Source organism: Eucyclogobius newberryi, unplaced genomic scaffold (assembly GCF_026437365.1).
Source record: "Eucyclogobius newberryi isolate DKJ021-1_F unplaced genomic scaffold, fEucNew1.0.hap1 SCAF_13, whole genome shotgun sequence".
NCBI lineage: Eukaryota > Metazoa > Chordata > Actinopteri > Gobiiformes > Gobiidae > Eucyclogobius > Eucyclogobius newberryi.
In genome coordinates this window covers 26,180,139-26,208,063 of record NW_027315757.1, presented here as the reverse complement: position 1 = coordinate 26,208,063, position 27,925 = coordinate 26,180,139, and the positions used below count along the sequence as shown (strand labels likewise).

Sequence of the window (27,925 nt, the reverse complement as noted above, 5' to 3'; positions counted from 1 at the left end):
ACAAATGCAAGTTTTATTTGGTGTATTTGTGTTCACAGGGCGCTGCCAGAGGAGAAAAGGGTCAGAAGGGAGAACCTGCCGTCGTGGAGCCGGTGAGCTCCAGTCATTTTCTAAAGAACAAAACTGATAAACCATCAGAATGTTTGCTCATGTCTTTGTTTACAGGGAGCGTTGATTGAAGGGTCTCCAGGTTCACAAGGACCACAGGTCAGCGGGATTACACATTGTATTTGGGTTAAAGATCAGATACAACTGACATTCACTGACATTTGGGTTATTTTCGCAGGGCATGAGTGGCCCAGCGGGACCTGTCGGCCCCCCAGGACCGAAAGGTGACCCGGGTGATGTGGTGAGTTTTATTTTCCTAAATGTGTATCAGTTATTTTTTTTATTCGAAAAAAATGTTAAATATTCTGTAGTGTTTAATATAAGCACAGAATAGAATAACTATGACAAGAGTAACTCTACATAACAAATAATAATTGATTGATCTAATACATTGTAGAAATTAGCGTTTTATTCAGTATTATCTGTGCAAGTTATTTCATTGTGAAAGAATTCTGTCCATTAGTTCCAGGTCACGTCTCTTTGACTTGAGATAGGTGTATTGTCGCTTGTGCAGTCGGTTTCTCTGTGTTTTCTCATTTATCAAAACACACACTCACACAAAAATCCATTCAGAGTATATTTTATGCTTGCACTCCACAGGGTCCTCAGGGACGGTCAGGTCTTCCAGGGGCTGATGGGATTCCAGGTCCCCCAGGAACCGTGCTAATGCTTCCAGTAAGAAGTTCCACACTGTGCTCCTTTAGGGCAGCCTCTACTGCTGCAGTGGGCTAACATGGCCACAAGGGGGGGTTGTGTTTCTTCAAACATTTGCATTCAGAGATCACTGCAAACTACACGATGGTTTTCATGTGTTTGTAGTTCCAATATGGAGGTCATTCCCAAAAGGGTCCAGTGATATCGCCACAAGAAGCCCAGGCACAGGCCATCCTGCAGCAGGCCCAGGTATAATAAGCATATTAGAGCTCTATTAATCATAGCATTATTACACATGATGGTTATTAATGTAGACTCACCCCAAGTGCAGAATTCTGTCATGTTAATTGATGATAATTAGTTTTTGTGGTTGTATCTTTTATTCTAGATCTCAATGAAGGGCCCTCCCGGACCATTCGGTCTGGCAGGGCGACCTGGTCCTCAGGTAAGACGCCTAACATACAGTGTTATATACCATGTTACATACCTTTTGCATACACAGCTACATAGTTTTACAAACCGTGTTACATACACTATTACATACCATGTTACCGACTTTATCTTTGCCTTTTTCAGGGTGTCCCAGGACCATCTGGTATTAAAGGAGACAGTGGAGACAGTGGTCATCCTGTAAGGCTATACCATATTTGATTAGTCAATAAAGCACAATTCTTTACAAAGTATTTATATTATATTTTCATATCTAAAATCATTTTGAATTTGCTTGGTTCTTCACATTTAGGGTCCAGTTGGTTTGCTCGGTCCTCCAGGGCCTAACGGAAAGGCAGGAAAGAGAGTAAGGGGTCTTCTGGAGTTGGATTATGTCCACTCTGTAAAAAAAAAAAAACATTTAAGAGCAGTTGTTATTTACTTTAAATAGGGACGTGCAGGAGCAGATGGTGGTCGTGGAGCACCAGGTGAAACCGGCGCTAAGGTACAGTATGTGTAAAAGCTATATATGCATGTTTTGACATGTAGCAACTTAATACATTGAAGCCGCAGACAAATTAAGAGTAAATAAAACAGATTCCCTGATGTTGATGTGATCGACTCACTGTCTTTATCAGTAAAAGCAGCTTTTTAGTAAATCCACAGCAGTGAGTGCTGCCTCTTATACACATGGAGCAGATGGGGCGCTCTGTCAGGGGAGACTTTGAGCACTATTCTGCTAATGTTTACACATTACCATATGTGAGTTCTGGGTGTAATGCTCTTCTATGACTTCTTAGGGAGACAGGGGCTTTGATGGTCTGCCAGGTCTCCCGGGAAACAAGGGCCACAGAGTGAGTAGATTCCATAATGTGACATTGTCACTGTTTTATTTTTCATCATTAACACTGCATGACAACCAAGCATTTGAGGAGGCATGACACGATTTGTGGCAGATGTTTATTTGCATAATATGATCCTCATGATTGTGTGATTTCTGTAATGACACAGTATACCAAAAGCATCTGCTTGATGCTGCTTTGCTTTGAACAAAACGGTATGAAATTTCTCAAGGATTGTGACTAATCCCTTTATCATTTAGGGTGACAGAGGAAAGCCAGGTCCTGCCGGGCCTGTTGGAGAGCCAGGGGAAAAGGTATTTATACTTTTAAACTTTGAGCAAATGAATCTACAAAGAAAAGGACATCTGAAAAGTACAGAATTATGTCCACAATAAGGCTGCAACTAATGATTATTTTAGAAGTTAAGTTGTAGTTAAGTAGTAATATTTACAATAAAGGGTAAGTTTGTTTATAAAAAACCCACACACTAATAGTTTATTTTTGTCATTTTGATTTGAAAACGCCACTGTTTTGTTCTAAAATATATATTGGCATGTGTTTAGAGTCTATGAAGTCCAGACAATGACTAACGATTGTTAACATAATCAACATTTATTTTGGTATTTGATGAGTCACAATTATTCCAATTGATTGTTGCAGCCCAAGTCTCCAAAAAAGTAAAAGCCTTTCTACATCAGTACAGATATGTAGGCAGTACAAATGGTTTCACGGTTTGCTGAAAACAAGAAAACTCTGCAATGCAACAGTAACAAATATGACAAAATGTGACAGACTGAAGCTCTTGTCAAGATTGCATCCATTTACACAAGCAAACTGGCAAATTTGGGGAGCTAAGTCTATTAGTCTTTCCTTGAAGGGAGTCGTGTAGTATTTGTCAGCCATTGTATTTTTTTAACGAGCTGCTTTCACAGATTATGTCTGTGCGGAAATGTATGTGACAGGCTCGCATCTGATTGAATGTGTAGGTTTGTGTTTGACTACTTTTCCTTTTAGGGGGCTGACGGACCTGTGGGACCAAGAGGGCAAGCGGGTGAGCCTGTAAGTAAGAAACACGCATTTAGATCAGAATAAGATAAGATACGATAATCCTTTATTGTCCAAACATGGGGAAATTTTGGTGTTAGAACGCAGTAGATACAGGGGGAAAGGACAGATAACTTTAACAAAACTCCTCTCATATCTTAATAGGGAATGGAGGAAAAAATAATAAATAAAATAAAATGAAATAAAAAGATAAAGATAAAGATAAAAATAAGATAAAATAATAATAAAATAAAGTAAAGTAAAAATAGCTAGCATAAGACTAAAAAATACTAATACTAATACGAATAGGAATATACTGACAACCGTAACAAATTTATAGATGTTAGAAAAAGGAGTAAAAAAAGTTGCCCAAATGCATTCAGGTAGAATTAGTATTAAACTGTGTCTGTATGTGTCTCATTCTGGTTGCTTATGACTCACATCCTATCTCCCTGCCTGTGGGTGAGGTCAGCGGGGGTCCTGTCCCTCTGAATGGATGTCTGGGAGTTTTAAGAAATAGTGTTCTTTAAAAAAAAGAAAAAAAAGAACAACATTTATATAAAAAAGACTAAAATAAGTCTGTGTAAGACAACAGCAACACTGCACAAGAAGAGAAATGGAGGCGACCCAGAGACAGCAATAATCAGTCAGAAATTTGGTCTGCACATAAATGCGATAAGAGACGCGTTAGAGGGAAGATGTAGAGACGAAGGGAGAGAAGATAAAATCCTGGCCCGAATGATTATATTTCCATATCAATCACCTCCCAGGAGATCACAGATGTGGCGGTGGAACAGGTGGCTTGGCCGGCCTACAAAGAGGAAGGGGGGGAAAAACGAACGCACAAACACACAAGACAGTCAGAGCTTTTACATGCACAGCCGTATCCATGCATGCACGCTTTTCTGTGATGTTTCTTTCCTTTTCATTCTAATTGGGTGCTTAATATGCAACAAACAAACACGTTTCATCAGGTTTGCGGGTTAAATGCTTTGTTTTGTCTTCAGGGAGCGCGGGGTCTTGTTGGGCCGAGGGGTTCGCCCGGTCCACCTGGCCAGCCGGTGAGTCTGCAAGTCCAGATACAATTCTCTAAAATAAAGTACAAACCTGGCATGAAGAGCAAAAATGTGCTGCTGTTGCTGTTCACTTCAAACAGTACTATTCGATGTGTTTTATAATAAAGTTTGCATTTGTAGGGCATCACTGGAACTGATGGAGTTCAAGGGTCAAAGGGCAACTTGGTCAGTATTGACCCCTGGGAACGCATTGATAGTAAATGTTATTTTGCATAACTGATTGTTGAATTGCTATGTTATTACAAGATTTTCTCATCATCATGAGAAATGTATATTAAATGTATAGTAAAACATTTATCATTTATAGTAAAAGATGTCACACAAATAGGTTATTAAAAATAAAATGGAAAAAAAGGCTTCATAGAAGGATGATATTTCCGCACTAGTGTGATAAATATGACAGACATCTCACATTTGTCTGATAATTAAACCTTAGGTATGTTTAAGTGTTTTGGTTGGATTGGCATAATATATACTTCATATTATATAAAATAAAAATATTTTTTGTTCATATCGCCCATCCCTAGTAATAATGAAATATCGCTATGCTACATATTTACAGGGACCACATGGAGATTTAGGCCCACCTGGTCAACAAGGAAATCCAGGAGTACAGGTAAAATGTTTTATTAAATCTAACTCATCACAATTGAGAGAAAAATGCATTTACCAAGAACACATCACTGAGGCAATCATATCTGCAGAGGCTATTGCAGTAGCATCATAGTAATATACCATGTACAGGCTGTGCACTCATCCTCTAATCTTCCACCACTGTTGTGACCTGATTGGTGCTTTGTTCTTGTTCAGGGCTTGCCAGGTTCTCAGGGTCCCATCGGATTGCCTGGAGAGAAGGTGGGTAACATGTCTTCCACTTAATTTAGGAATTAAAGCAGCGACCCCACGACCCCTGTCATCACAGACTCTGAGGAGATCAGAACTGTGCACTCCAACCACTTTGGCCAGTGCTCGGACAAGAAAGAGCTTGACAGAAAATCAATATCCAGGAAACACAGGTAGCCATGAGAGACAGTAGCAAAGACCCTTGCATTGTGTAGACTGTGATGTTATGTGTAAAGAATCATTCTTAAAATCACATTACATCAACTATTCTAAGTAAACTGACAGGATTTGTTTCTGTTTGGAGATTTAAAGAGATGCATTAAAAAACCAAAACATAAAACATTCAAATAAATTGCAAAATAAATGTATCCAAAATGTATCGGCTGTGGCAGACCTGTCCGAAATGTACCAAAATAATGACAAATTCATTCTATTTTTTTAAGAATATTATCATTTTACATTTTGTTCAGTTTAAATTACAATATTTATTTAAAACGACTTGATTATAGAAATGAATAATTTGACTTGAACTCATAAGCTCTTAATGGTGACATTTCGTTGTAGCAAGCAACTGATTTTCATCTACTTGTTTATAGTTTTGCAAAGAGCCTACATGACATTTTAGAACCCTAATGGTATCACTTAGAGTCTTCATTTTTCATATAATTGCAACTAATGTAAGTACTGCGATGTGGGTGTAGATGAAAACAAGAATTTTCTGAGCACTCGAGCCTCAGTTGCAGGACAGTACAGCATAACGCACACATGCATGAATCAAAATACTACATTGAGTCAACTAATGATGAGGAAAAACTGTTGTCACAAGGTTAAAAGCTCTTTAAAGAACATTTTACTAGAAGCCAGTGTGGAAATATTTAACAATTTAATATTGTTTTATCTCATGCAGGGTCCACTCGGAAAACATGGAATGCAGGGTCTACCAGGCATCGATGGTCCTCCTGTGAGTATACTTAAACATACATGCAATTGAGTTTAAGAGAAATTGCTTTAATGGAAGGCAACCATATTTCTTAAAACCAACTACAGACAATAAACGGAAAACAACGGAAAAGCGTGTCCGATACTTCTCTCCTTCCATCACAAACGTGCGTTACTGTTATGATTTGGTATGTTTGTTTTCTCCAGACTTTCAGCTACAGAATGAGACCATCCACGAGTTTTTCCGTTCAAGGGTTCGTATGTCACAGCCCTTCAGACAAACCAAGCCTCCCATTTCTGGCGCGTGCGCAATTAGCCTTTTAACTGTGCTAGGCTAGCATAATATGGAAGTGACGTTGTACTTTTTGATTGTCATATTATTCCAGATCCATGTATTACTCCAGCCAATGAGGCAAGCTTTCGAACCGTTGGTGGGTTTTAGGAATAAGCCAGACGAGGAGTTGACTATTTAGAAGTGTAAAAGCAGTAAACAGCCATTTTATTCGGTGCACCATGTTTTCTGATCTTGTTAGCCTTTTGGACGTGCATTTTGTTAGATATATGTATTGTTGATATACAAAACGTATATCGTAAAACGTTTTTGTTTTTTTCCTCCTCTAATGCAGGGTTCTATTTGGAAATTCATGGTTACACTCATGTTTACACATTTTCACACACATTGTTTCAGTTATAATATGCATTTGTAGTTTCCAAAACATCAAACTATATTTTTCATTATCATTGAGGAGCTAAAATTGTAGTAAAACAGTTTGGAACAGTTGGCTAATTGGATAATTTGTTCCGAATATACTTTTTTATTAAAAAAGGTCAACAGCACCAAAATTCCTATTCCTAGAGATGTAAAACTTACACAGTTGTAGTCAACAAGATAAACAGAAAGTACTGTGAATAGCATAAGCACACAATGAAGTATGTCTTGCCTAGGACCTTTACAAATTGACAATATTCAGGCGAGACTAAAAAAATGATTTATTTTTTATGTTTGGGCTTCTGTAGTGTTCTGAATGCCCTGACAGTGCTCATATGCACATCTGCACAAACTAGATGTTGTAAGATTTATAATAATGTATCGCACTAGCATGTGGGCTGTAATTTTGTCTTTTAATAAGCAATGTCATTTGGGTATGTCAAACTATTGTGCACAGGGCAAAATAGGCGACTGTCATAAGGTTAATTAAAATGGCGGTCATCAAAAAGGCTGGAAAAAAGTAAATTGGACTTCAGCTTTGCATTCAACACCATCATCCCTGCTCTGCTCCAGGACAAGCTCTCCCAGCTCAATGTGCCTGACTCCACCTGCAGGTGGATCACTGACTTCCTCGGAGGCAGAGCGTGCAGCTGGGGAAGAATGTCTCAGACACTCGGACTATCAGCACAGGAGCTCCACAGGGCTGTGTACTTTCTCTTCTGCTCTTCTCCCTGTACACAAACTGCTGCACCTCCAGCCACGACTCTGTAAACCTGATCAAGTTTGTGAACGACACCACCCTCATCGGGCTCATCTAGGACGGGGATGAGTCTGTCTACAGTAGAGAGGTGGACCGCCCCCCCCAGCCCCCCTTCACTATGACAGACTCGCCCATCACCACCGTGTACTCCTTCCGCTTCCACGGCAGCACCATCACCCTGGACCTCGAGCCCACCATCAGCTCCCTCATCAAGAAGGCCCAGCAGAGGAAGTTCTTCCTGCAGCAGCTGAGGAAAGCCAAGCTGCAGGGCAGATGATGGTGCAGTTCTACACGGCCATCATTGAGTCCATCCTCCCCTCCTCTATCACCGTGTGGTACGCTGGAGCCACAGCCAGGGACAAACAGAGACTACAGCACATTTCTGCAGGACCTGTACGTCTCCAGGGCTCTGGGACGAGCAGGTCGGATCACTGCTGACCCTTCTAACCCTGGACATGGACTATTTGAGCCACTCCCCCCAGGCAGGAGGCCACGGTCCATCCGGACCAGTACCTCCCGCCACAAGAACAGTTTCTTTCTCTCTGACATTGACTTATGAACACTTAGCACCTGTCACTCTAACAATACTCAACCAATACTATTCATGCACTGTTCACTTTCTGCACTATTTCCGACCATCTGTACATTTTATTAATCCTTTTTTTTTTCTGCATCAGGGTCATCCCGGAAGAGAGGGGCCCCCCGGAGAAAAGGGTGTCCAAGTAAGTGGAAAATGATTATATAACCAATATTACTGTAGAGTACGAGAAATTTTATTGTGTTGCTGCACAAAACAATGCATTTAGACCCAAGACCTTTTGACATTAATAACAATTGCATTTATATGACAGAATTTTGGTTTTGTGATATCATTTTGGCGTTTTAATTAATTTAATGTTCACGACCATACATTGGCGTAAAGTAATGAAGTATTAATGTATTGTACTTAGGTCAAATCTTTGACACTTTGTCTTTGTCTTTGACACTTTTTTACAGTGGATCTTTTTTACTTTCACTTTACTACATTTGAGAGCAGGTTTCTGCACTTTTTACACCTCTAAATCTTTGCATGTGGTTTGAGGGGTGATTTTTAGCATGGTGACATTCTGCTGAAAGGTTTTGAGTTCAAGCCCCAGCTCTGAACAAACAAAAATATATACAAAGAGACGTACTGCAATTATTCGGACATTTATTTGAATTGATAATGTTGACCAAAGATCAGCACAATTCTTTCTCAAAATCCCTATATTTAACACTAAAACTTTAAAATCTGTGTGAAATTCTTATACTTTTTACTTTTAAAGTACATTTTTGAGTGACTACATTTACTTTTACTTCAGTAATGTAATTGTGCCCCTACTTAAGTAACACAATGAATACTTCTTACACAACTACAACCATATTTATGGTGTGGGTCACAAGCACAAAATGAATATGACTACAACTGAATCATATTCTACAATACAGCACAAAGAATTACAATACTATTTTAACAAAGAAAGAACCTTTTCAACTTATGGTTATTATAATATTTTTGTAACTTTTATTTTACGTATGTAGTACAAACCTCATTTAATATAAATATCTCTCATTAAACAAGGTCACTATCTGAAACTCATGGTTAAAAGCACAAAGTGTGTAGATCCTACTCACGCTTTAACAGTCTGCTAATTCCAGTTCTTAGATTACAAATGGATTACCTCTAAATTTTGTTCTCACATAAATTACATAGAAACACCACAGGACATCACACTCTGGCATTCTCTATGCCACTTCTGTATGAACTGGACCCTCAGAGTTCTTTCTACGGTGAGCTTATACCAGTTAACAGGGATTAAATAAAGTTAAACTTGATTTAATATCGTAATTTATACTACCGGTATATTTATTTTTCTTTGTGAATGTGCATGTGTACCAAATATGTCCATCATTATCATGTTCGATAAACTAAATGTACTTTCTCTCTCAGGGTTTAGTTGGTGCTCAGGGTCCAGTTGGCTACCCAGGGGCCCGTGGAGTCAAGGTAAGTCCTCATCTTTGGGGTTATGTCCAGCATGATTTGTATTTTTTTTACACTTTGTGTCTGACTAAATCTTTTTGCTGTGGACAAGTTGATTAAGTGCCTGACTGACAGTTGGCAGGTGGAGGGTGAGCACCAAGGAGCCCAAGGGAACTGCTAACACGAACAGGAACATTGATGGATAAGAGACATGTCAGAGTTAGAAGGGGTTTGGAAGATTGGAAACAAGAAAAATTGAATTGTGCTTGTTATTGGCTCTAAAGCCGTGTGCAGAAAGTTTGATGTTTTCAATCAGTTGAATGAAGTATCAATAGCCGTAAAGTGTTGGGTCAAGAGAAAATCAATGCACATTAGATAACCTAGAAACTCTGGTATATTGCATACATTGTATCAGTAAATCGGAGCACAATTGTCTTCAGCTGTTCAAATATAATAATTTCACTTCTTCCTTATATGGAATTATGGGAATCATGCTGTAGTTTTCCCAGTGTTTGTCTGTTTACTTTTTGTTGTAGGGAGCTGATGGCATCAGAGGTCTGAAAGGAAACAAAGGAGAGAAGGTAAGCTTCCCGCAAAAGATTGAGGGAGTGCATTTTAAGGACATCATTCATCATCAATGAGCTGTCAATACTATTTACCTAATGGAACCTAAATGCGCACAGGGAGAAGATGGCTTCCCCGGGATCAAAGGTGATATGGGCCCAAAAGGAGACAGAGTAAGCGCTGACAAAAGCCCACGCTAATTGTCGAGATGCATATTTATTGTTTACTTGTGCTATGTCGTTTTTAGGGTGATAGCGGAGCCCTGGGTGCAAGAGGAGAGGATGGAACAGAGGGACTGAAAGGACAGGCTGGACCCAATGGAGAATCAGGAGCAGCGGGTCTTGCCGGAGAAAAGGTACAGTCTAATCTATGTCACACTACAAAACACCAGCATCAAATAAATAAGTTTGCGTAAGTCTTTACAGCCAGGCATAAACTGAAATATATTTACTTTTATGTCCCCACATTTACATATGACATCCAGAGTTACCTGCATGTTTAAGCCAGACTGCTGCTGAACCACAGTAAATGCTTTAATCTCTCTGTCATCACGGTGTGCAATACTTCGGAGATAGCCCCAGTAATATCATGTGCAGAGTCAGCACCATGGCATTAAAGACTTAATTAAACGGTTATCCTGCACTTTAACATTTTCAAATCACTTTCATACTTTCCTCACATAATTCTGTTTTGCTGGTCTGTTCCTAGGGTAATCTCGGTGTGCCAGGGTTGCCCGGATACCCAGGAAGACAAGGACAAAAGGTGAAAAAGCTATAATGAATACATGTTTGTGCTTGAGCTTATTGTATTAACTATAACACAGCGCCGCAAAAAAAAATTAATAAAACATTCTGTGAACGTGCTTTAAAAATACAGAATTAGCATGTATGGTCAGTGAAAAAATAATATATTTAATTTCAATTTCAGATCACTGATTACATAGCTCCATGTTTTTTTATTTTTATGAGATATTTGGTTTTGTGAAGTGCAGCGAAAAAAGCCTTTACCCCATCAACTTAAGCAATATTTGTTTAACATTACGAGATTGTACATCTTCTGTATAGTTTTTGTTTTGTGTCTGTTTGTTTAGATTGTTTGTGTTGTGTGGGGCTGAAAAGCAAATGTCCCCGAATGGGACAATAAACGTGAGAACTTGACACCTTGAACTTGAATAGGGCCGATACCTTGGTAAAGATTTTCTAGTTTTTGTTCACAATTTGCTGAAAAACTGCCTTTCACTCTACTCCGTTTGTATGGGTCTTTGGCAGTCTGTATCCTGCCTAATTAAAAATTAAGTGTGATGAATAGCTTATTAAAAAGAGTAATTTTATTAGTAGTTAATCAGCAACATCAATTAATTACGTGTTGATTAATGGTGTATTTAATTCTGTGTTGAACTCGTGGATTCAATTCGCTGTAATCTGATAAATAAGTCATTGTGGATAATGTGTGATGTATTGAAAGTTGGTGCTGATTAACCTTTTGTCTTAAGGGTTCACTTGGCTTCCTCGGTGTGTCAGGAGCCTCAGGAGAGAAAGGACGAAGGGTAAGGGCGAGTCTGCATAAGTAATGATTGCCCAGATGATTAAATGTATGACTTTGTGGATAACCAATAACCTTTTAAATGCAGGGTCCAGCTGGTCAACAGGGGCAAGGCGGCCAGAGAGGTCCCAACGTGAGTATCAGACCAGCGCTGTCCCCCAAACTGCCATCCACTGTGTGTTGTGTTCAAATTAGAGTTTGATGCTGGCCAAAATGTCAATGTTGTTGTTGTTCTTGTGTTATTGTTAATGGCGTTTGGCAGCCAACTGAAAAAGTGCATCTACCGCCACCTACTGTAGTTGTACGTCTTCAAAATATGAACTTTACGCTATAAAAAAAAATAGGAAGCATGCAACTGTAACTTTTCTGATTAGATTTGTCACAGCATTTGTCTAGTATGAGATCAGCTTTATCAAATCAACCAGATACATCTGGGTTTACCTTTGTAATAGTAGTAGATAATTTATTGTCCTTGTAAAGAAATTAGTTTACAGTGAAATTGGTTTGCAGTGACAACAGGACATGGTGCACAATGTGAAGTATTTGATCATCATTTGTATTTGATTTGTATACTTGTTTTGTATGCTATTATACTAATAGCCTAACAAGGAACAGAGGCTGCAAATTACCCATCAACAACAACAACAACAACAAATACAAAGATAATAAGAATAATAAATGTTAAACATGTTTAATTATGAAAAACAACAGGCTTGACCAGAAGCCATGAGTAAAACCTTGGCATCATCATTACATACTACATTAATACAACATTAAAAGGTTATATTAATAGTTATCAGAATCAGACTTATTTGTATTCATCCCTGAGGGGAAGTTCTCTTTGTCACAGAAGAAGTAGAAGTTAAATAAAAAATATTAAATTAAAATATTAAACAAATCAAATATTTTTAATCAGCTATCCCCCACTATATATACAAATAGATTTACATTTGAACTTGCCCTCGCAACATATTTACATATTACATGATCAGGTACAGTTTTTACAAGTGAACTGAATATTGCAATATATTAACTTTATGGAAGGCTTTTACGGCACAGTATACTTGTTTTGCAGACTGCATGAATAATACCCAGTATTTTGCTGGTAGTTCAAACTATTTTCCTGATAGAGCTCCAAAAAGTGTATTGAATTTAAAATATTCAGTTTTGACTGTAAATATGTTTTTGTTTTTACGTTTATATTTTGACCTGAATAATCACAATGAGCGATTAACCAAGTCATCTTAAAATTCCTACACACTTTTGCCGACTAATATACCACTTTGAAACATTCTTATGGAAAGGTGAACAACACAACCAATTAAAATGTGGTTACCATGGTGAGTGGGAGACAGCCATGTTGTTGCATCACTGCAGTGCACTCACAGATAAGTTATGCACAGACACTTGTTTGTTTTCTAACAGGGAGTTCGAGGGGGTAGAGGTGCAAGAGGGCCCACTGGAAAACCTGGAGAAAAGGTGACCACAACACACACGCACACACATACACAAAGACATACGCACACACATACACAAAGACATACGCACACACGTTGTACAGCAAACACACACCTGGTTGCCTCATGAAGAATGGATGAACGAACAGACTGAGCTGGAACGGGTTGTTGCTGTTCCCTTCTAAATGATGGGCCATCTGCTGCTGCCTGGCAGGGGACGCCTTGGTTTACACTCTCACCCCCAAAGAGCAGCTTGGGAAATATCTTGTTTGTGATCACAGGACTAAAATGTACCTCCTCCTCTTTTGTTTCTCCAATAGGGATCTGCCGGTCAAGATGGTCCCCCAGGATCTCCCGGTGAACAGGTGAAGATTTAAGTACATGTCGACGTAATGATGTTGCGATAAACTGACATATTAACAAGTAGAAACCCAGCTGTAATGCGATTGTCTTCCAGGGACCACAAGGACCACAGGGAAGACAAGGTGAAACAGGACAAAGGGGACCTAATGTAAGATACTTTTGCAAAATGTTTATTTATCCGTCCATTTCGTCCAGCTTGTCCTTTATTTATTTTTTTCTATTGACAAAACTCTCTTTTAGGGTCCCCCGGGTAAAGATGGTATACCTGGTCATCCAGGACAGAGAGGCGAACCAGTGAGTGATTTGTAAAGAAGAGGCTGCTAAATGCCAAAAGCAAATGTTTAATATGCCTTATGTTGTAGGGTTTTCAAGGCAAAAATGGGCCTCCGGGGCCTCCAGGTGTTGTGGGACCACAGGTCAGAAAATGCCTTGTTATGACTTAGAGTTCTCAAATAGTCATGAATATTTTAGATCATTTGTCTTGTCTGTGTTTTAGGGTAAAACAGGGGACACTGGTTCAACAGGAGACAGAGGTCACCCAGGACCACCAGGCCCCCCCGGAGAAAACGGTCTACCCGGATCAGCTGGAAAAGAAGGGGCCAAGGTCAGTAATCATTGTCAGGGTCATAACCAGTAAATGATGAGCTAATGTGCAGTGTGGGTTTCAGAGACAGAGAGATTCATTCTGCTCTTGTTTGTGTGTGTTTCCCAAAAGATTTGTTCTCCTTTCTATGAGGATGCAATTTCAGCTTGTGTATGAGCCTGCTGTCCACTGGCCACTTCACTTCTTTCCTTTCTAATCACTTGTGTGTTTGCAGGGAGATGCAGGTCCTGCAGGTGCACCAGGTAAAAGTGGTCCAGGTGGACTTCAGGGCTTTAGAGGCAGCAGAGGAACCCCCGGAGTAATGGTGATGCAATAGTTCTTCTTCAAATTGATCTGAAAAATGGATGCATGTATGTAATTTATACCAGACAAATACAAACGTTATGACTTGTGCAGTTGTTTGACTTTGAAAAGAAAAACCTGAATGGCTAATATAAATGTTAATGGCTTCATTTGGTATTGGGAGCCTCAACCACGTCCCAACTCCTCAGATACTCCTTAACCACACACCCCATTTTCCCAGTCACTCTATAAACCCACAATACCCCCCTTCCTTCATTATCATAAAATGTGCTCACTAACTCCAGTTGAGCTACAAGAGAAGAGGAGGGGGGCGTTCTTGCTCTCTTGTCAGAACAGACGAGAACCCTCATAGTGTGTCTCACATCTGCTGGCCCTCCATCCCATCCCACATCCCAAGTCCACATTCATCCTGCTGCATTAATCATCCTTTATCTGTACATACCTCATCAGGCCCTCATTTCCTTTATTCTAATCATAAATATTTATGATACTGGAAATTCTGAAATAAATGCATTGTATTCTCTCTCTCTTGTGTTCTGCAGGGTGCTTCAGGTTTGAAGGGCGGAGAGGGTCTACCTGGTGTTGCAGGACCAGTGGTAAGTAAGCAGAAACAGTTTGTTTCCTAAACTGCCCCTCGAGATGATCCATCTCTTTTTCGAGGGGGTGATAGAGAACAACGATGGCTGTTACATACACAGCATAACAACACATTCCACATCATATAACAGACAGCAAACATAACAATGCCACATAGACCTTCAACAGAGTAGTGGAACATATGATTGGAGGCTGTTTCCATGGTGATGTGTGATCTTGACCAAAGCTCTTGAATCAGAGAGTGAATCATGTTCATCTCACTTCTCGTTTCATTTCAGGGTGCCACCGGAGAGAGGGGCCCTGCTGGGCCAGCTGGCGCGATTGGCCCTCAAGGACGGCCTGGAGGCGTGGGACCTGCTGGGCCCATGGGTGAGAAAGGAGATCCGGTAAGAACTGACACATAAAATAACAGCTTATTTGGCAACTGACTCTATTTTGGAACATATGAGCTTTGCTGTTGGTATAAACAAATGAAAAAGTTAAAAAGAACTATTAACCAACTTGTGGTGTTGCCATACCAGTTTTATAAAACCTGCCCACTCAAGTTGCTGTAATGTGTTCTGCAGGGAGAGAAGGGGCCTCTGGGCCCTGCGGGGAAGGATGGTGAACAAGGACCTTTAGGACTACCAGGGTCTGCAGGGCAACTTGGACCTCTAGGAGAGGAGGGAGATAAGGTAGTTCTCAAACAGTTACCTTTGTTGTAGCTACTGATGATGGAGATACACTGTGTTGGGTTTGATGGTGTGTTTATTTCACTTAACAGGGAGAAATAGGAGTACCAGGCCAGAAAGGCAGCAAAGGGGACAAAGGAGAATCAGTGAGTACTATAGATGCATTATATTTTTTATTCACAGATAAGTGATAACAGGGGAGTTTAAACTGTTAAAATTAATTTTTGGTATGGTATTTTTAAATGATTCCTATAGGGCCCACCAGGACCAACTGGAATTCAAGGACCTGTTGGCCCGCCTGGACCGCCGGTATGTCAGTGGATCAAAATCATCACAGGCTATAGTACTGAGTGGCTGATGTGAGTTTCTTGTGCAGGGTTTAGATGGAGAGACTGGGCCTCGGGGACAGCAGGGAATGAACGGGGCTAAAGGAGATGAGGGACAAAGAGGCTTCAAAGGTGCTTCTGGTCCATCTGGACTACAGGTAAGAGAGGCTTACATTTAATCAGATGCACACTTATAAAACAGTAGCTAAAGCTGATGTACTGTGTCTGTCAAAGGGGATGCCTGGACTGCCTGGAGAGAAGGGTGAAAGTGGGCATGTTGGGTCAATGGTAAGTACGATACCCATCTTAAGCCTACTGCTGAGGCAACTATTTTTTCATATTCCCTCTCTCCAATACTTGACTTTAAATCTTGTAGGATTATGATTTTTCACACTTTTCACTTTCACACTTTCAGCTGTGCTGACTAATCCGGGTATGGTTTGCTTTTTTTCATTTATTAATTTTTTAAACTGACCTGTCGACCTTACCAGAAAATAAGTTCCACACAGACACAAAGCAGTTGTCAAGCAAACACTATACACAAATAAATCTATTTTATATCATATTTTAGCAGCAAAATGTTTCCCTCATTTTCCACTAAGTGAATGGAATTCCCGCTCAACCGGAAATGTCAAAACAATGGATGTGCCGATCGGTAGCAGAAAGTGGTTAAAGGGGACAGGGCAGAAAAAGCTGACTAGACTGGCCAGGACAGGTGAACTGCCCCCAAAGGGACTAGAGGATGTGGAGAGAGTTGGCGAGCTGGTTTGCGCTGGTAACTGGGGAACATGTGCGAATCTGCAGCATCAGCCCTTGGAAACTTAAATTGGCCAATGCAGGAATCAAAATATTGAATTAAAAGGCTAAATTGCTGAGTTGTAGAATTTCATTTTTCTTGTTTTTTTTAACAGATGAAAACCCCAAAACTGTTTCTGTCTTTTTTTGGATATGGATTTGGAACATGCACGGATTAAACCATGCACATATTCTGAAAGGAAACTATTTGTGTAATCTATTCTCATGCTCTTCTTTATTAGAGCTAAAACATTTCTTATTTTCAACCCCCCCCCCCCCAAAAAAGTACACTTTGACACAACATCATCCTAAATGGAAATCCCTTTTAATATCACAGAAAAACAAAAGTATATTTATACGATGTAGGACACAGACTGCAGGTCATGTTAATCAATTACCGTAGACACTGTGAACAGAGGATTTCCTTTTTGACACTGATGTTTTCTCATAGTTCATAGTACTTGTAGCACTAACATTTGACATCATGACATCCTTGGTAAGATGGATGAGAGAGGCGCAGACCCGTGTTGTGTGCGATGGAGGCGGCCGCTGATTGTGCGCAGGGCGACGGTGTGATGGCTGCTAATCAGATTAGCCTGAGCCAGTGCTGTCTAATGAGCGTCGTCCTTTGTGACAGTCATCTCACAACGCCGTCAACCATGAACGCACGCTCCACCAGATCCTCTATGGCCGCTCTTCTCCAGCAGCCAGATTAGAGAGGAAACGCATCAAAATAGAACCCAAAACGAAACAAAAGCAGAAAAAGAGCGCGAGAGACACTCAGCACTCAGTGGGGAAGTTTCATTCATGTGCGAGTGGTGCGAATCACACACGTCTCCTCTCTAATGCTCAAACAGCTCCCCATCAAAAGATATGTTTCCTCTGCAGTCCCTCGCAGTGTTGAGAAGGGCAGATTGTCTGTCTTTCTAGCTCTTTAAAAACACAAGGCCCGCTCAGAGACATCAGAGCGACGCGCTGCTCGAAAGCCGGGCAAGCAGAGAGGATTAATTGCTTGTTGTAGAGTCAAAACCTAATGTCATGGCGGGTTGTAAGAAAATGGTCTTGCCGGTGCCAGACTTGCTGTTTTGTATTAAGAAGTGTAAGAATGAGTGGGTGAGAGGTTATGCAGAAATGAGGATGGATCAAAGGCGTTGTCATATTGGAGGTAATGACCTGTCTGGATGTCTTCATCGTGGCACTGCTGCTCTAATCATCAATGTGAGGGTCGTTGCACTGAACCAATAGACACCAGCGTTTCGTTCAGGTGGAAATCAGCCTCTGCGTAAAATATACAGGGTTTTATACTTGACAGCTGGTTTGACATTTGAATAATATAATGTAATTTCATTCACACAGGGACCCCCAGGATTGCATGGACCAAGAGGGCCACAGGGTCCCATTGGTGGAGAGGTAAAGTATCAACCATTCTGCTACTGGTACTACTATAACTACTGACTACTAATGGTATATATGTATTATTCTCAGAGGTGGGTAGAGTAGCCGTAATGTGTACTCGGTGGAATCCTTCATTCGTCCAGGAGTGCTCTTCACAAATATAAGAGAGCCAAAAAGTTCTGTCCCTTTTTTCTGTCCCTTTATGTCTCTGGACTGTCTGAAAAACTACAAAGGACTTCAGACAGAACGTAATTGCTGTTTATTCTAAACTGGGCAACACTTTAAGACTGGTTCACTCAAAGGACAAGATGCCTACTCAAAAACAGAGCAGTGTAGTTTACTTTATTCTATCCAATGTAGTGAAGAAGAGCGGAGCAAAGGTGAGACTGAACAGCCACTTCACAAGAGGCATTATCAGCGCAGAAGACACGCAAATTCAGGATTACATACATCTGATTTGTAATTTGAAGTTGACGTAATATAAAGAACAAGCAATACATAATGCGCAAAATTTGGTATTGACAGACCATAAACAAACAAAAAAACTAAATAAGATGTGAATTGGCGGTAACAAACACTATGTTTATCATTGTTCAAATACAGGTAACTTATACTGTTTCATACATTATATACAAGCTCAAATATGATCTAAAATCTAAATATAGAGTGTCATATACATTTTAATAATACATCTGCTACTTTTCTTTTTGTGCACAATTGTTGTTCTTGCCTGGAAGTCTCTTCTCTTCTCTTAAAATGTGAATTATTTAATAGTATGTAATCCCACAGAGAGAGTTATATATATACCATTCTATGAATCATTAAGCAGTATTAGACTATCATCCCTAGGAGCCCGTCATATTTACCTCTGGTAATGGCCAGCCCTCTACAGTCTTATCCTCTGGTCAATTATTCACTGCAGAGTCAGGATAATCAGTGGACAATCTGTAGAGGCTGCATCCATAAATGGACTGATACAGATATTGTGAGACATAGTGCTGTCAGGTGTGAGTGGATGACAGCTAGAGACAAAGAGTGAGTGAGCATGTTCTTTTGTGCACCAAAGATTTTATTTGTCTCGTCTCAAAACACAAAAACGCACATTTTCATCCAACATTCATTCACAAATATGCACACACTACCAAACCTGATCTGACCCACTTAACTGACTATCCACCTGAACACAAATGCTTACAAACAAGTCACTGTTTTTTCAAGCTCTTGAATATTTCAAAGTGAGCCTTGTTTTATCTCTGGCCACAGGGCCACGCTGGATTGCCTGGTGGAGTTGGTCAGCCTGGACTCGTTGGAGAGAAGGTCAGTTATGGCCATAAGCACACAAACAGCATGTATGGCCTGTTTTTGCACAATATAAAGGCCTTTTCTTTCCCAGGGTGAGGACGGAGAAGCAGGAAACCCAGGCCCCCCTGGTGAAACGGGTATTGCTGTGAGTCACACAATCTGTTTTGTTTTTCCTTTACTGTCCTTTGAATTACCAACACACAGTTTCTTGTTATTGCAGGGTAATAAGGGCGAGTTTGGGGAGAAGGGTGACACTGGTCCTCCCGGTGCAGCCGGACCCCCGGGAGTAAGGGGAACGCCGGGCGAGGATGGGCCCAAGGGCCACATTGTAAGTGTCTCTGTAGACTGAATGATTTGTTAAATAGTACATTCACAGAATAATCTTCCATTATTAGGGTCCCATTGGTTCTCCTGGAGATCCTGGACCCGCTGGTGAACCTGGTGACAATGTAAGTGTCATACAGTTCAGACATATATTTTGTGGGTGTTTTTTTTGTTTTGTTCCAGTTTTATTTCTTCTGTTTTTACCCAGGGGGTAGATGGAGTAGCAGGACCTAAAGGAGACCATGGAGAATCAGGAAAAGCAGTAAGCTTCATCTCAATTTCTTGACAATTTTTACATAAGTAGTGTCTTTGAACTTCTTTTAAAAAATGTATTTATATTTTTGTAGGGACCCCCTGGAGCATCTGGGGAACCAGGACCCTCTGGCCCTCCTGGACGACGGGTAGCTTAATTTCTTTGTCAGTGATTGTGCCCACGGTAGATGGTGAAGTGTTGAGGGAGCGAAATGATGTCAGTGGAGCAAACATACTGACTTGCTAATGACTTGCATTAAATCATGATTGTGATGTTATCACTTCTAGGGTCACGTCGGCCCAGCTGGAAAGGAAGGAAAGCAGGGAATGAAAGGGGCTAAAGTAAGAATACTGCCATTTTAACAAGTAATCTATTGCTTATTAAAATGATCACTGTATGATAATTTCATGCTTGTTTGTTTGAATATTTATATGTTTATATATATATATATTTTAATGAGTTTTTGTGTTCTGCAGGGTGCGACAGGAACACAGGGTTCTGTTGGAAAGACCGGCCCGGTGGGGCCTCAAGGACAGCCAGGGAGAGATGGTCCCGAGGGACTCAGAGGCATCCCAGGGCCTGCGGTGGGTATTTCATGAAAAAAAAAGTATTTAGTATACTTTTTATACAGTAAAGGTGTTACTGAAAATTGAACCAGGGCCAACAGTTTATATGTGAATGTTTTCAGGGAGAGCAAGGGCTGAATGGTCCTCCAGGACAAAGAGGACCACCAGGACCAACCGTAAGATGCTCATATATAATGCACACCTTATCTATTAGTTATACATGACATGAAACAATGATACGTCCGATGTTCCAGGGCCCAGCAGGACTGCCAGGGCTTAAAGGAGACCCAGGAACAAAGGGAGACAAGGTTGGTTTTAGACCTGGCTGAGATACACTGCACACAAAATCCCAGTGAAGCAGGGGTCATGAAGCATGTCTGTGTGCAGGGTCATGGTGGCTTGATCGGTCTAATTGGTCCACCAGGAGAGATAGGAGAAAAGGGAGACCGAGGATTACCTGGCACTGAGGGTACTCAAGGGCCTAAAGGAGATCAGGTACATTATGGATTTCATCTGTGAATTGAGAATATGAAAGGTTAATAAAACATATGTGTTATGTATGCAGGGTACAGCTGGCCAGAAAGGTCCTACCGGCCCACCGGGACCCCCTGGATTATCTGTAAGTGACAGTTTAATGAATAAACATAAAAAGTCAATGATGGATGCAACACCATTCAATTATTTATGGGTAACAATTTAATGTAAGCTAAAATTAAAGTGTAAAACTTTCTTACTACTTTCAGGGTCCAGCTGGTGATAAAGGATCAAAGGGAGACACGGTGAGTTCAGTAATCCATCTTATTTTTGTGCTCACACCTCAGTTTGGTCACCAGCTGCCAGGACCATATGCTGTGTGATGGGGAAGTAAGTTTGTTGGATAAATGTACCATGCCTTTTATAATTGTGCTCCAGTGAGTCTAGTGCATGCCTTTTGAGCTAAGAGCCTGCTGCACTACCACACTCAGCTTATGTGCGATTTTTCCACTGGGCCTTTGTAATAGGATTTGGTTCTGGTGTATTTGATATTATGAAAAGCACTATAATGTGTCTTGAAAACTAAGGCTTCGGCCATAGAGTGCTGATGCGCGCAACTGGATAATCCCATAAACAACCTCATAACTGCATGGCTGGGGCTGGGCTCAGCTTGTAGAGTGTTTCAGGTGCCTGGAGGTTGACATAGGTCTTTACTCATTTTCACAGGGATTTGTTGGCATTCGAGGAGACAGAGGACCAGCAGGACCACCAGGACCCCCAGTACGTTCCTTGAATTTTCTGTCCCAAATGTTTACTGTATTTTAATTGTATGCACACCTCATTCTCTCTACGTATCACCTCTAGGGGCCACCTGCAACATATGTTGAGCCGTTGCCCATCAGGGAGGGCAAGCGCAAGAAAAAAAGGCATTTGGAGCAAGCAGCAGCATCAGCCCTGGCCACAGAAGACGAGTTCCTCCAAGGAGACGAGGCTCTGGAGGATGCAGAGGGCATGGAGGAAGTCTTTGCCTCTCTCGCATCCATGAAGACAGAGGTGGAACTGATGAGGCGGCCCTTGGGAACCTTCGAGAGCCCGGCCCGCACCTGTAAAGAGCTCATGATGGTACAGCCGAATTACAAAGACGGTAAAGCCATTTCATTAGCCGTGCGTTCACTCAGCCTATTAGCAGCAAATGAAGCAGTAATCCTATTATCTTGAATGTGTCCATTGTCAAACACCAGGTTAATGTTGATTGATGTCTCTTCTGTAGGAGAGTACTGGATAGACCCAAACCAAGGCTGTCACAAGGACTCTATCAAGGTCTTTTGTAACTTCACTGCAGAAGGGGAGACTTGTCTCTCTCCGGACAAAAGGATTGAGATGGTAACTATCAAGCCTCACAATGAAAATGCTGTCATATTGCATCATAGTTCAAATCACTCAACCACTGTACGTTTATGAGACTCAGCATGCTCACTCTCCTCTCTCTCTGTCTAGGTCAAATTATCATCATGGAATAAGGAGAAGCCTGGAAGCTGGTACAGCCAGTACAGGAAAAGAAAGCAGGTACTTACATTCATTTTTAGCTGCTTCCAAAGGATTCTTTAAAAAACATATAGCCCTAATTCCTCATCATCAGTATGTTTATATTAGAACCTGTTAGAATTAAAAGCATAATAGTGTCCACAGTAGCCACACACAGGAGATGGCTGGCTCTTGAACGAATTCTTCTTGAAAGTGTCATATATTGAACCAAAATATAAGTGCAACGCTTTTGTTTTTGCTCCTCGCAGATATGAAACTTTTTCTAAAAACACATAATCTCCCAAATCTTGTTCACAAATTTGTCTTATCTAACGGAGCAATAAATATTAATAATCCATTTTACCTCACAGTTGTGGCATAATAAGGTGCTGATGAGATGGCATGAATAATGCACAGGTGAGCTTTAGGCTGGCCACAATAAAAGGCTCAAAAATGTTCAGTTTTGTCTTATTGGGGGGTTTGAGGGAGTCAGTATCTGGTGCGACCACTGAAATAGCTGGATATTTGCAGGAACTGGAACACATTGTAGTATATGCTGATCCAGAGCATCTCAAACACGCCCTATGGTGCGTTTATATTTTTGTTCAGCGTATGTATCAAAACCTTTACATTTACAGGCAGATCCTACTTCTTCTCACACCCTTCTTCTAAACCTGTTTGTTTATTGAAACTCTAACAACTCCAGCTTGTGCTTGTGAGTACTTCCCACCACCCTGCAGCTCGTCTCACACGTTTCCCCTCCTTCTGCGTGTCCTTCAGTTCTCCTACCTTGACAGAGATGGGAGCCCAGTGCATGTCGTTCAACTGACCTTCCTCAAACTGCTTAGTGCCACAGCCAAACAGAGCTTCACCTACACATGCCAGAACTCAGCGGGATGGTTTGACAGCACGTCCCTGTCCTACCGGCATGCCCTGCGCCTCCGGGCCAGCACCGAGGAGGAGCTTAGCCAGAGCAAGAGCCCGTTTATCCACGCTGTGTATGACGGATGCAAGGTCAGTGGTGCTCGTACTCAGAGAACAAGCCCTATATTCACAAGCCCTGAAACAGTTTATGCAAAGTAAGTCCGGCTTTGTTTGATTCAGCCTTTAATATAATATTCAAAGAATATAATGATGAATTAATTACATTAATGGTTTATTGGAGAGCAATAATGAGATACCTTTTCACAAGCGTTAAACTGAGAGAGAGAAGTATAAAACACTTTAGATGGCAAGTGTATTAAAGCATATTAAAGTAACACTACATTGTTTAATGATGTTCCTTAATGTTCAGTGTGTTAGAGCAACTCTGGGAGCTTTATGCCATTTTGTTTTTGTTCTGTTACCGTGTATCCAGAGTGAGCGTCTCTTAACAAAAGAAAATTACACATACACTTGCATCACTTTGGTTATATTTGCATCAAAGTACAACCACACTATAGTCATTATTCATGCCCTCCATACTCGGTGATGGTAAAGTACTTGTAGCCACAGTTGCCCAGGGGTGGACTGAATGAAGATCGGCTGCCAATGTGCCTCTCCATCAACCACCGACCACTCACACATACACACCACATTTGTACTTGGCAGATGATCTTGAATACATATTTTTAGAATAGTTTGATAAAATGTTTCTGTTTCCAGACTGGCATTACTTACATAGAGTCATTTGATGGCTTTCTACTTAATGCCACTAAAAGAACCTTGCTTTATTTTCAGTCCCGCACTGGCCAGGAGAGGACAGTTCTACAAATCAACACTTCTGCCGAGTTGCTCCCTATTATTGATGTCGCTCCAGTGGATTTTGGTCGCAGCAATCAGAAATTTGGATTCCAAGTCGGACCAGTATGTTTCAATGGTTAAAACCACTTGCCAACAACGCACAGAAGAAGCCAAGACTTTGACAATTAACACCAGCAATATTTATGACTACGTTTATGTGGTGACCAAATGGTGCTTGAGATTCCGTTTACAGCTATAATGGACACGAGACACACGCAGTAAAATACCAAAAGGAAATGCTGCATTATACAGTTTGTATTGAATTGTGTTTTGTCTTGTTTTTCTCTCTCTCTGCTTTCGAGTGTGCTGTAATTTGTCTTTAAGAGCTGCACTGCCTGACAAACACCACTGTATCTGCGCCGTTATTCTATGTCTGTTAAGTGGGACCTTCTAGACATTGAATGGAAACTACCTAATTTAAACATTGGGACTGAGCAAAGCCAGAGAAGATCTTTTTTCATTATCAAGGCAATTGTATAGCTGTCGTGAACCAGGCTTGCATATTAATTCCGCACCGGGGACGCTATTAATTTCCAGTGTTGTTAAATTGTCCTTTCTACCCTTCACCAGTGAATTAGCTTGATTAGTATTCAATAAGTGTATGTAGTTATTGAGCCTTACTTGAACGGATAAGGTTTTTTCCCTCATTGAGCAGCCTCACTTGATTTTAAACAGCTTTATGAGCCCCTTTCTATTAAAAAAAACTGCTTATCGACTGGACGGTTTGGTTCAAATGCACACTGAATGGACAAGTGGTCACATGTTTTTATTGTCACTCTGAATGTGGATACACAGATCAAACGTAACATTATTATTTATGATGGAAAAGGATGTATTATTGCTGGTTCTGATAGAATACAATACAATACGGCATAATATTAAGCCGGGTCAGTGTATATTCATTGGCAAAGGATAAAGACTCCAAATAATGGTGCTAAAACTATTGTGTCAATGTTTTCTGTAAAATATAGGACATGGGGAAAAGTGGCTATTGTTAGGGCACACAAAAATGCTTTTGCATCATAGTTGTTTATTTATTTAATAAGGTGCATTTTACATCACTGTATGGGAGCATTTGAGCACTAAGTAAAGACGTTAAATTCATTAGTCAAGGAAAACATTCTGTAAACTCTACATGTTGGATTATGGTACAATACACTGTTTTAGCATGGTAAGTTTGCTAACATTATTCATGCACCACATGTGTCATACGCATTTATTTAAAACACGTTTGCAGTTGTAAGCTTTGTAAAACTGTAAACTGAATGTATGTTTATTTTTGTTGTTAGGCAGTACACTTTGGTTATATTTGCATCAACCATCTTCCCCTGTCCTACGCACCTCTTTTGTATAGTGTTCTAATTAATGTACTGTACAGTTTTGTTCTGAGAAATAACCTGTTGAGTAAAATGGATGTGAATTAAAACAATGGAAATTATTCTTTGAGTGAATTGTGACAATAGACAATTATACAGCCATGTTTACTACAAAACTAGACAGTGGTGGAACGGAACGAAGTACAAAAGCAAAAGTACTGTAGTAGCATCTATGTGTACCTTCTACTCTTGTATTTTGGAGCTGGACTGAAAAGGAGAAAGAACTTTCCTATGAATTAAGGGGTTATTTGTGGCACATTCATAATGACATTCTGCAAAAAAGGATTTGAGCAGACAAAAATACATATAAAAGATTAACTAAGGGAAACAAATCTAAAAATCAACACTATTCTTTATCAAAATCAAGGTACATTTTTAATCCGGTACCTGAAGAGTAGATTTTTTTTTAAGTGCTACTTTTAATTTTACTAGAGTATTTTTTTTCTCCTGTATTTGTACTTTAATAGTAACAAAATTGAATACTTATTCCGCCAATGCTTGATTATCGACTAAATAAATCAGTTGTTTAAAAAAAAATACAAAAAGATTAAGCACTCAGATCACAACCATGGCACTGTGGCCCAGACCTGTAGTTCAGGGGTAAATGCTGAATTCATGCAATGCGAAAAGCGCATTGCCCAAAGCTAATCGTTTCTTGATTACAACATCATCAAAAACGTGACTTGATGGAGATTATGATTAACACGACTTGATCACAAGTGCAAATGAAAAGATAAGACATAATGACTTATTATAAACGTGTCAGTAATAGTTTGGGCTCTCCACCCCCTTCCTTTCTCCTTATCTCCTGTTCAACACACACACACACACACACACACACACAGGCAATACACGCTAGACAACACATGGAAGCTTATTGTCTCAGCACATTGAAGAGAAGACGCTCTTCCCTTTGGGGCCCCTTAGCTCAAGGTTAGTATCAATGACAGAGTAAAAGGTTAGTATGTGCTTCCTCTTCTTGGTTGTATTTTATTTTTTATTTTTTGTACTGCTCTTAGAATTGAAACCGTGAGTTGTCATCCAGGAAAGGTCACGAGTTGCCAGTACCTCAGAATAATGATCAGGTGCTGGCCGCTGTACAACGATTCACCTTGCGTTTTCTTCCACAGTGACATTGCGGATGCTGCAACTTCAAACTGTCAGACTTACTGTAATTATACCTGCTACTTTAGTCACAGCAGATGAAAATTAAACCGCGCAGGAAACCAGCAGAAAATGAGTTCAGTGGGGTAAAGGACACATTCCATCAAGATTGAGGATTAGCATATTTTTTGATGTTGTTATTGGGTCTGTTTAAAGGTCATGCTCATGTGGACATGCTGAAAGAAGTATTATTGGGAAAGTCCTGGCCAAAACGCATGTATTTATCACATTGTATGCAAGTTTAAAGCGACACATTAACCAGCAGCAGACTTGATGTTAATATGTGTATGTCTCTCCCAGCATATCTGTAAAATGATCATTTCACACACAGTGAATTTAATACAACACTGTGGGTTGTATTACATTTATTGTAAAAACACCTATTCTAACAAATGTATAACCAAGGGAGTACATTACCAGTGTGAAGAAGTATACTTTTGCCATGCAGAAGAACACATGATAAAGCTACTGAAACATACATGTTAAAATTAGATATAATAAATAAGAATGTACTAGGTGGTTGCATCAAGCACTTGAATTTGTTTCAGATAAACAGCAAGCAGTATATCATTGATTTAAAACATGAGAAAAGTCATGCCTGACCATGTAAATCCTTCCTGAATACTGATTTGTGTGTCTATTGACCTGAAAGAAGACTCTCTACATATCAAATATTCCACACAACTACAAGCTGAAATGCCAGATCCTCCTGAGCTAGTGTGAAACATGCTTCACAGAACATACACTCTTAAGAATGTGTTGGGGATGTAAAATCATGGAGACTAGCAGGGGTTTTCTTATTAGTGTGCATGCGGTTGCCTCTCCTGCCAGGGCCCATCCACAGCCGCTTTATCACACACAGGGCGGGGAATTATTTCTGAAAATGCCTTTTCCGTCAGAAGCCCTTATCTGCAAAGCTAACATTAGCTGACCAGTTGGAAAAAATAGCTGTTAGATGAGGCATGGAGATTGAAGGCCCGGAGTGGATGGATGGACTGTTTGGAGATTTGTCTGATCCTCCAAGGTCCCAAAAGTGAGGATGATTGTTTGGAGAGGAAAAGAATCACCTTCACCACTACCATAAATATATGCCAAGTTCTGCCATGTTCATCCCACAAGTAGTATGCACAAATAGATGAC

The 27,925-nt window shown here is 40.3% G+C and overlaps 1 protein-coding gene across 1 annotated transcript in view; it reads left to right on the top strand.

Moving 5' to 3' along the window:
* Positions 1–25,308, top strand: part of col5a3a (collagen, type V, alpha 3a) — a 45,415-nt gene extending 20,107 nt beyond the window's left edge. The window contains exons 9-67 of the mRNA XM_072443105.1: positions 39–92; positions 166–207; positions 287–349; positions 709–783; positions 928–1,011; positions 1,151–1,207; positions 1,339–1,392; positions 1,505–1,558; positions 1,643–1,696; positions 1,992–2,045; positions 2,294–2,347; positions 3,048–3,092; positions 4,085–4,138; positions 4,274–4,318; positions 4,716–4,769; positions 4,964–5,008; positions 5,904–5,957; positions 8,082–8,126; positions 9,374–9,427; positions 9,940–9,984; positions 10,087–10,140; positions 10,215–10,322; positions 10,676–10,729; positions 11,460–11,513; positions 11,598–11,642; positions 12,935–12,988; positions 13,287–13,331; positions 13,424–13,477; positions 13,570–13,623; positions 13,692–13,745; positions 13,826–13,933; positions 14,148–14,237; positions 14,779–14,832; positions 15,112–15,219; positions 15,400–15,507; positions 15,597–15,650; positions 15,760–15,813; positions 15,881–15,988; positions 16,065–16,118; positions 17,982–18,035; positions 19,284–19,337; positions 19,414–19,467; positions 19,543–19,650; positions 19,718–19,771; positions 19,855–19,908; positions 19,994–20,047; positions 20,187–20,240; positions 20,376–20,483; positions 20,588–20,641; positions 20,720–20,773; positions 20,853–20,960; positions 21,031–21,084; positions 21,209–21,244; positions 21,666–21,719; positions 21,804–22,083; positions 22,210–22,322; positions 22,437–22,505; positions 23,244–23,477; positions 24,183–25,308. Of these exons, the coding sequence (XP_072299206.1) occupies positions 39–92; positions 166–207; positions 287–349; positions 709–783; positions 928–1,011; positions 1,151–1,207; positions 1,339–1,392; positions 1,505–1,558; positions 1,643–1,696; positions 1,992–2,045; positions 2,294–2,347; positions 3,048–3,092; positions 4,085–4,138; positions 4,274–4,318; positions 4,716–4,769; positions 4,964–5,008; positions 5,904–5,957; positions 8,082–8,126; positions 9,374–9,427; positions 9,940–9,984; positions 10,087–10,140; positions 10,215–10,322; positions 10,676–10,729; positions 11,460–11,513; positions 11,598–11,642; positions 12,935–12,988; positions 13,287–13,331; positions 13,424–13,477; positions 13,570–13,623; positions 13,692–13,745; positions 13,826–13,933; positions 14,148–14,237; positions 14,779–14,832; positions 15,112–15,219; positions 15,400–15,507; positions 15,597–15,650; positions 15,760–15,813; positions 15,881–15,988; positions 16,065–16,118; positions 17,982–18,035; positions 19,284–19,337; positions 19,414–19,467; positions 19,543–19,650; positions 19,718–19,771; positions 19,855–19,908; positions 19,994–20,047; positions 20,187–20,240; positions 20,376–20,483; positions 20,588–20,641; positions 20,720–20,773; positions 20,853–20,960; positions 21,031–21,084; positions 21,209–21,244; positions 21,666–21,719; positions 21,804–22,083; positions 22,210–22,322; positions 22,437–22,505; positions 23,244–23,477; positions 24,183–24,326 (4,194 nt within the window). The 3' untranslated portion in view covers positions 24,327–25,308. The remainder of the gene's footprint in view (positions 1–38; positions 93–165; positions 208–286; positions 350–708; positions 784–927; positions 1,012–1,150; positions 1,208–1,338; positions 1,393–1,504; positions 1,559–1,642; positions 1,697–1,991; positions 2,046–2,293; positions 2,348–3,047; positions 3,093–4,084; positions 4,139–4,273; positions 4,319–4,715; positions 4,770–4,963; positions 5,009–5,903; positions 5,958–8,081; positions 8,127–9,373; positions 9,428–9,939; positions 9,985–10,086; positions 10,141–10,214; positions 10,323–10,675; positions 10,730–11,459; positions 11,514–11,597; positions 11,643–12,934; positions 12,989–13,286; positions 13,332–13,423; positions 13,478–13,569; positions 13,624–13,691; positions 13,746–13,825; positions 13,934–14,147; positions 14,238–14,778; positions 14,833–15,111; positions 15,220–15,399; positions 15,508–15,596; positions 15,651–15,759; positions 15,814–15,880; positions 15,989–16,064; positions 16,119–17,981; positions 18,036–19,283; positions 19,338–19,413; positions 19,468–19,542; positions 19,651–19,717; positions 19,772–19,854; positions 19,909–19,993; positions 20,048–20,186; positions 20,241–20,375; positions 20,484–20,587; positions 20,642–20,719; positions 20,774–20,852; positions 20,961–21,030; positions 21,085–21,208; positions 21,245–21,665; positions 21,720–21,803; positions 22,084–22,209; positions 22,323–22,436; positions 22,506–23,243; positions 23,478–24,182) is intronic.
* Positions 25,309–27,925: the final 2,617 nt, after the last annotated feature.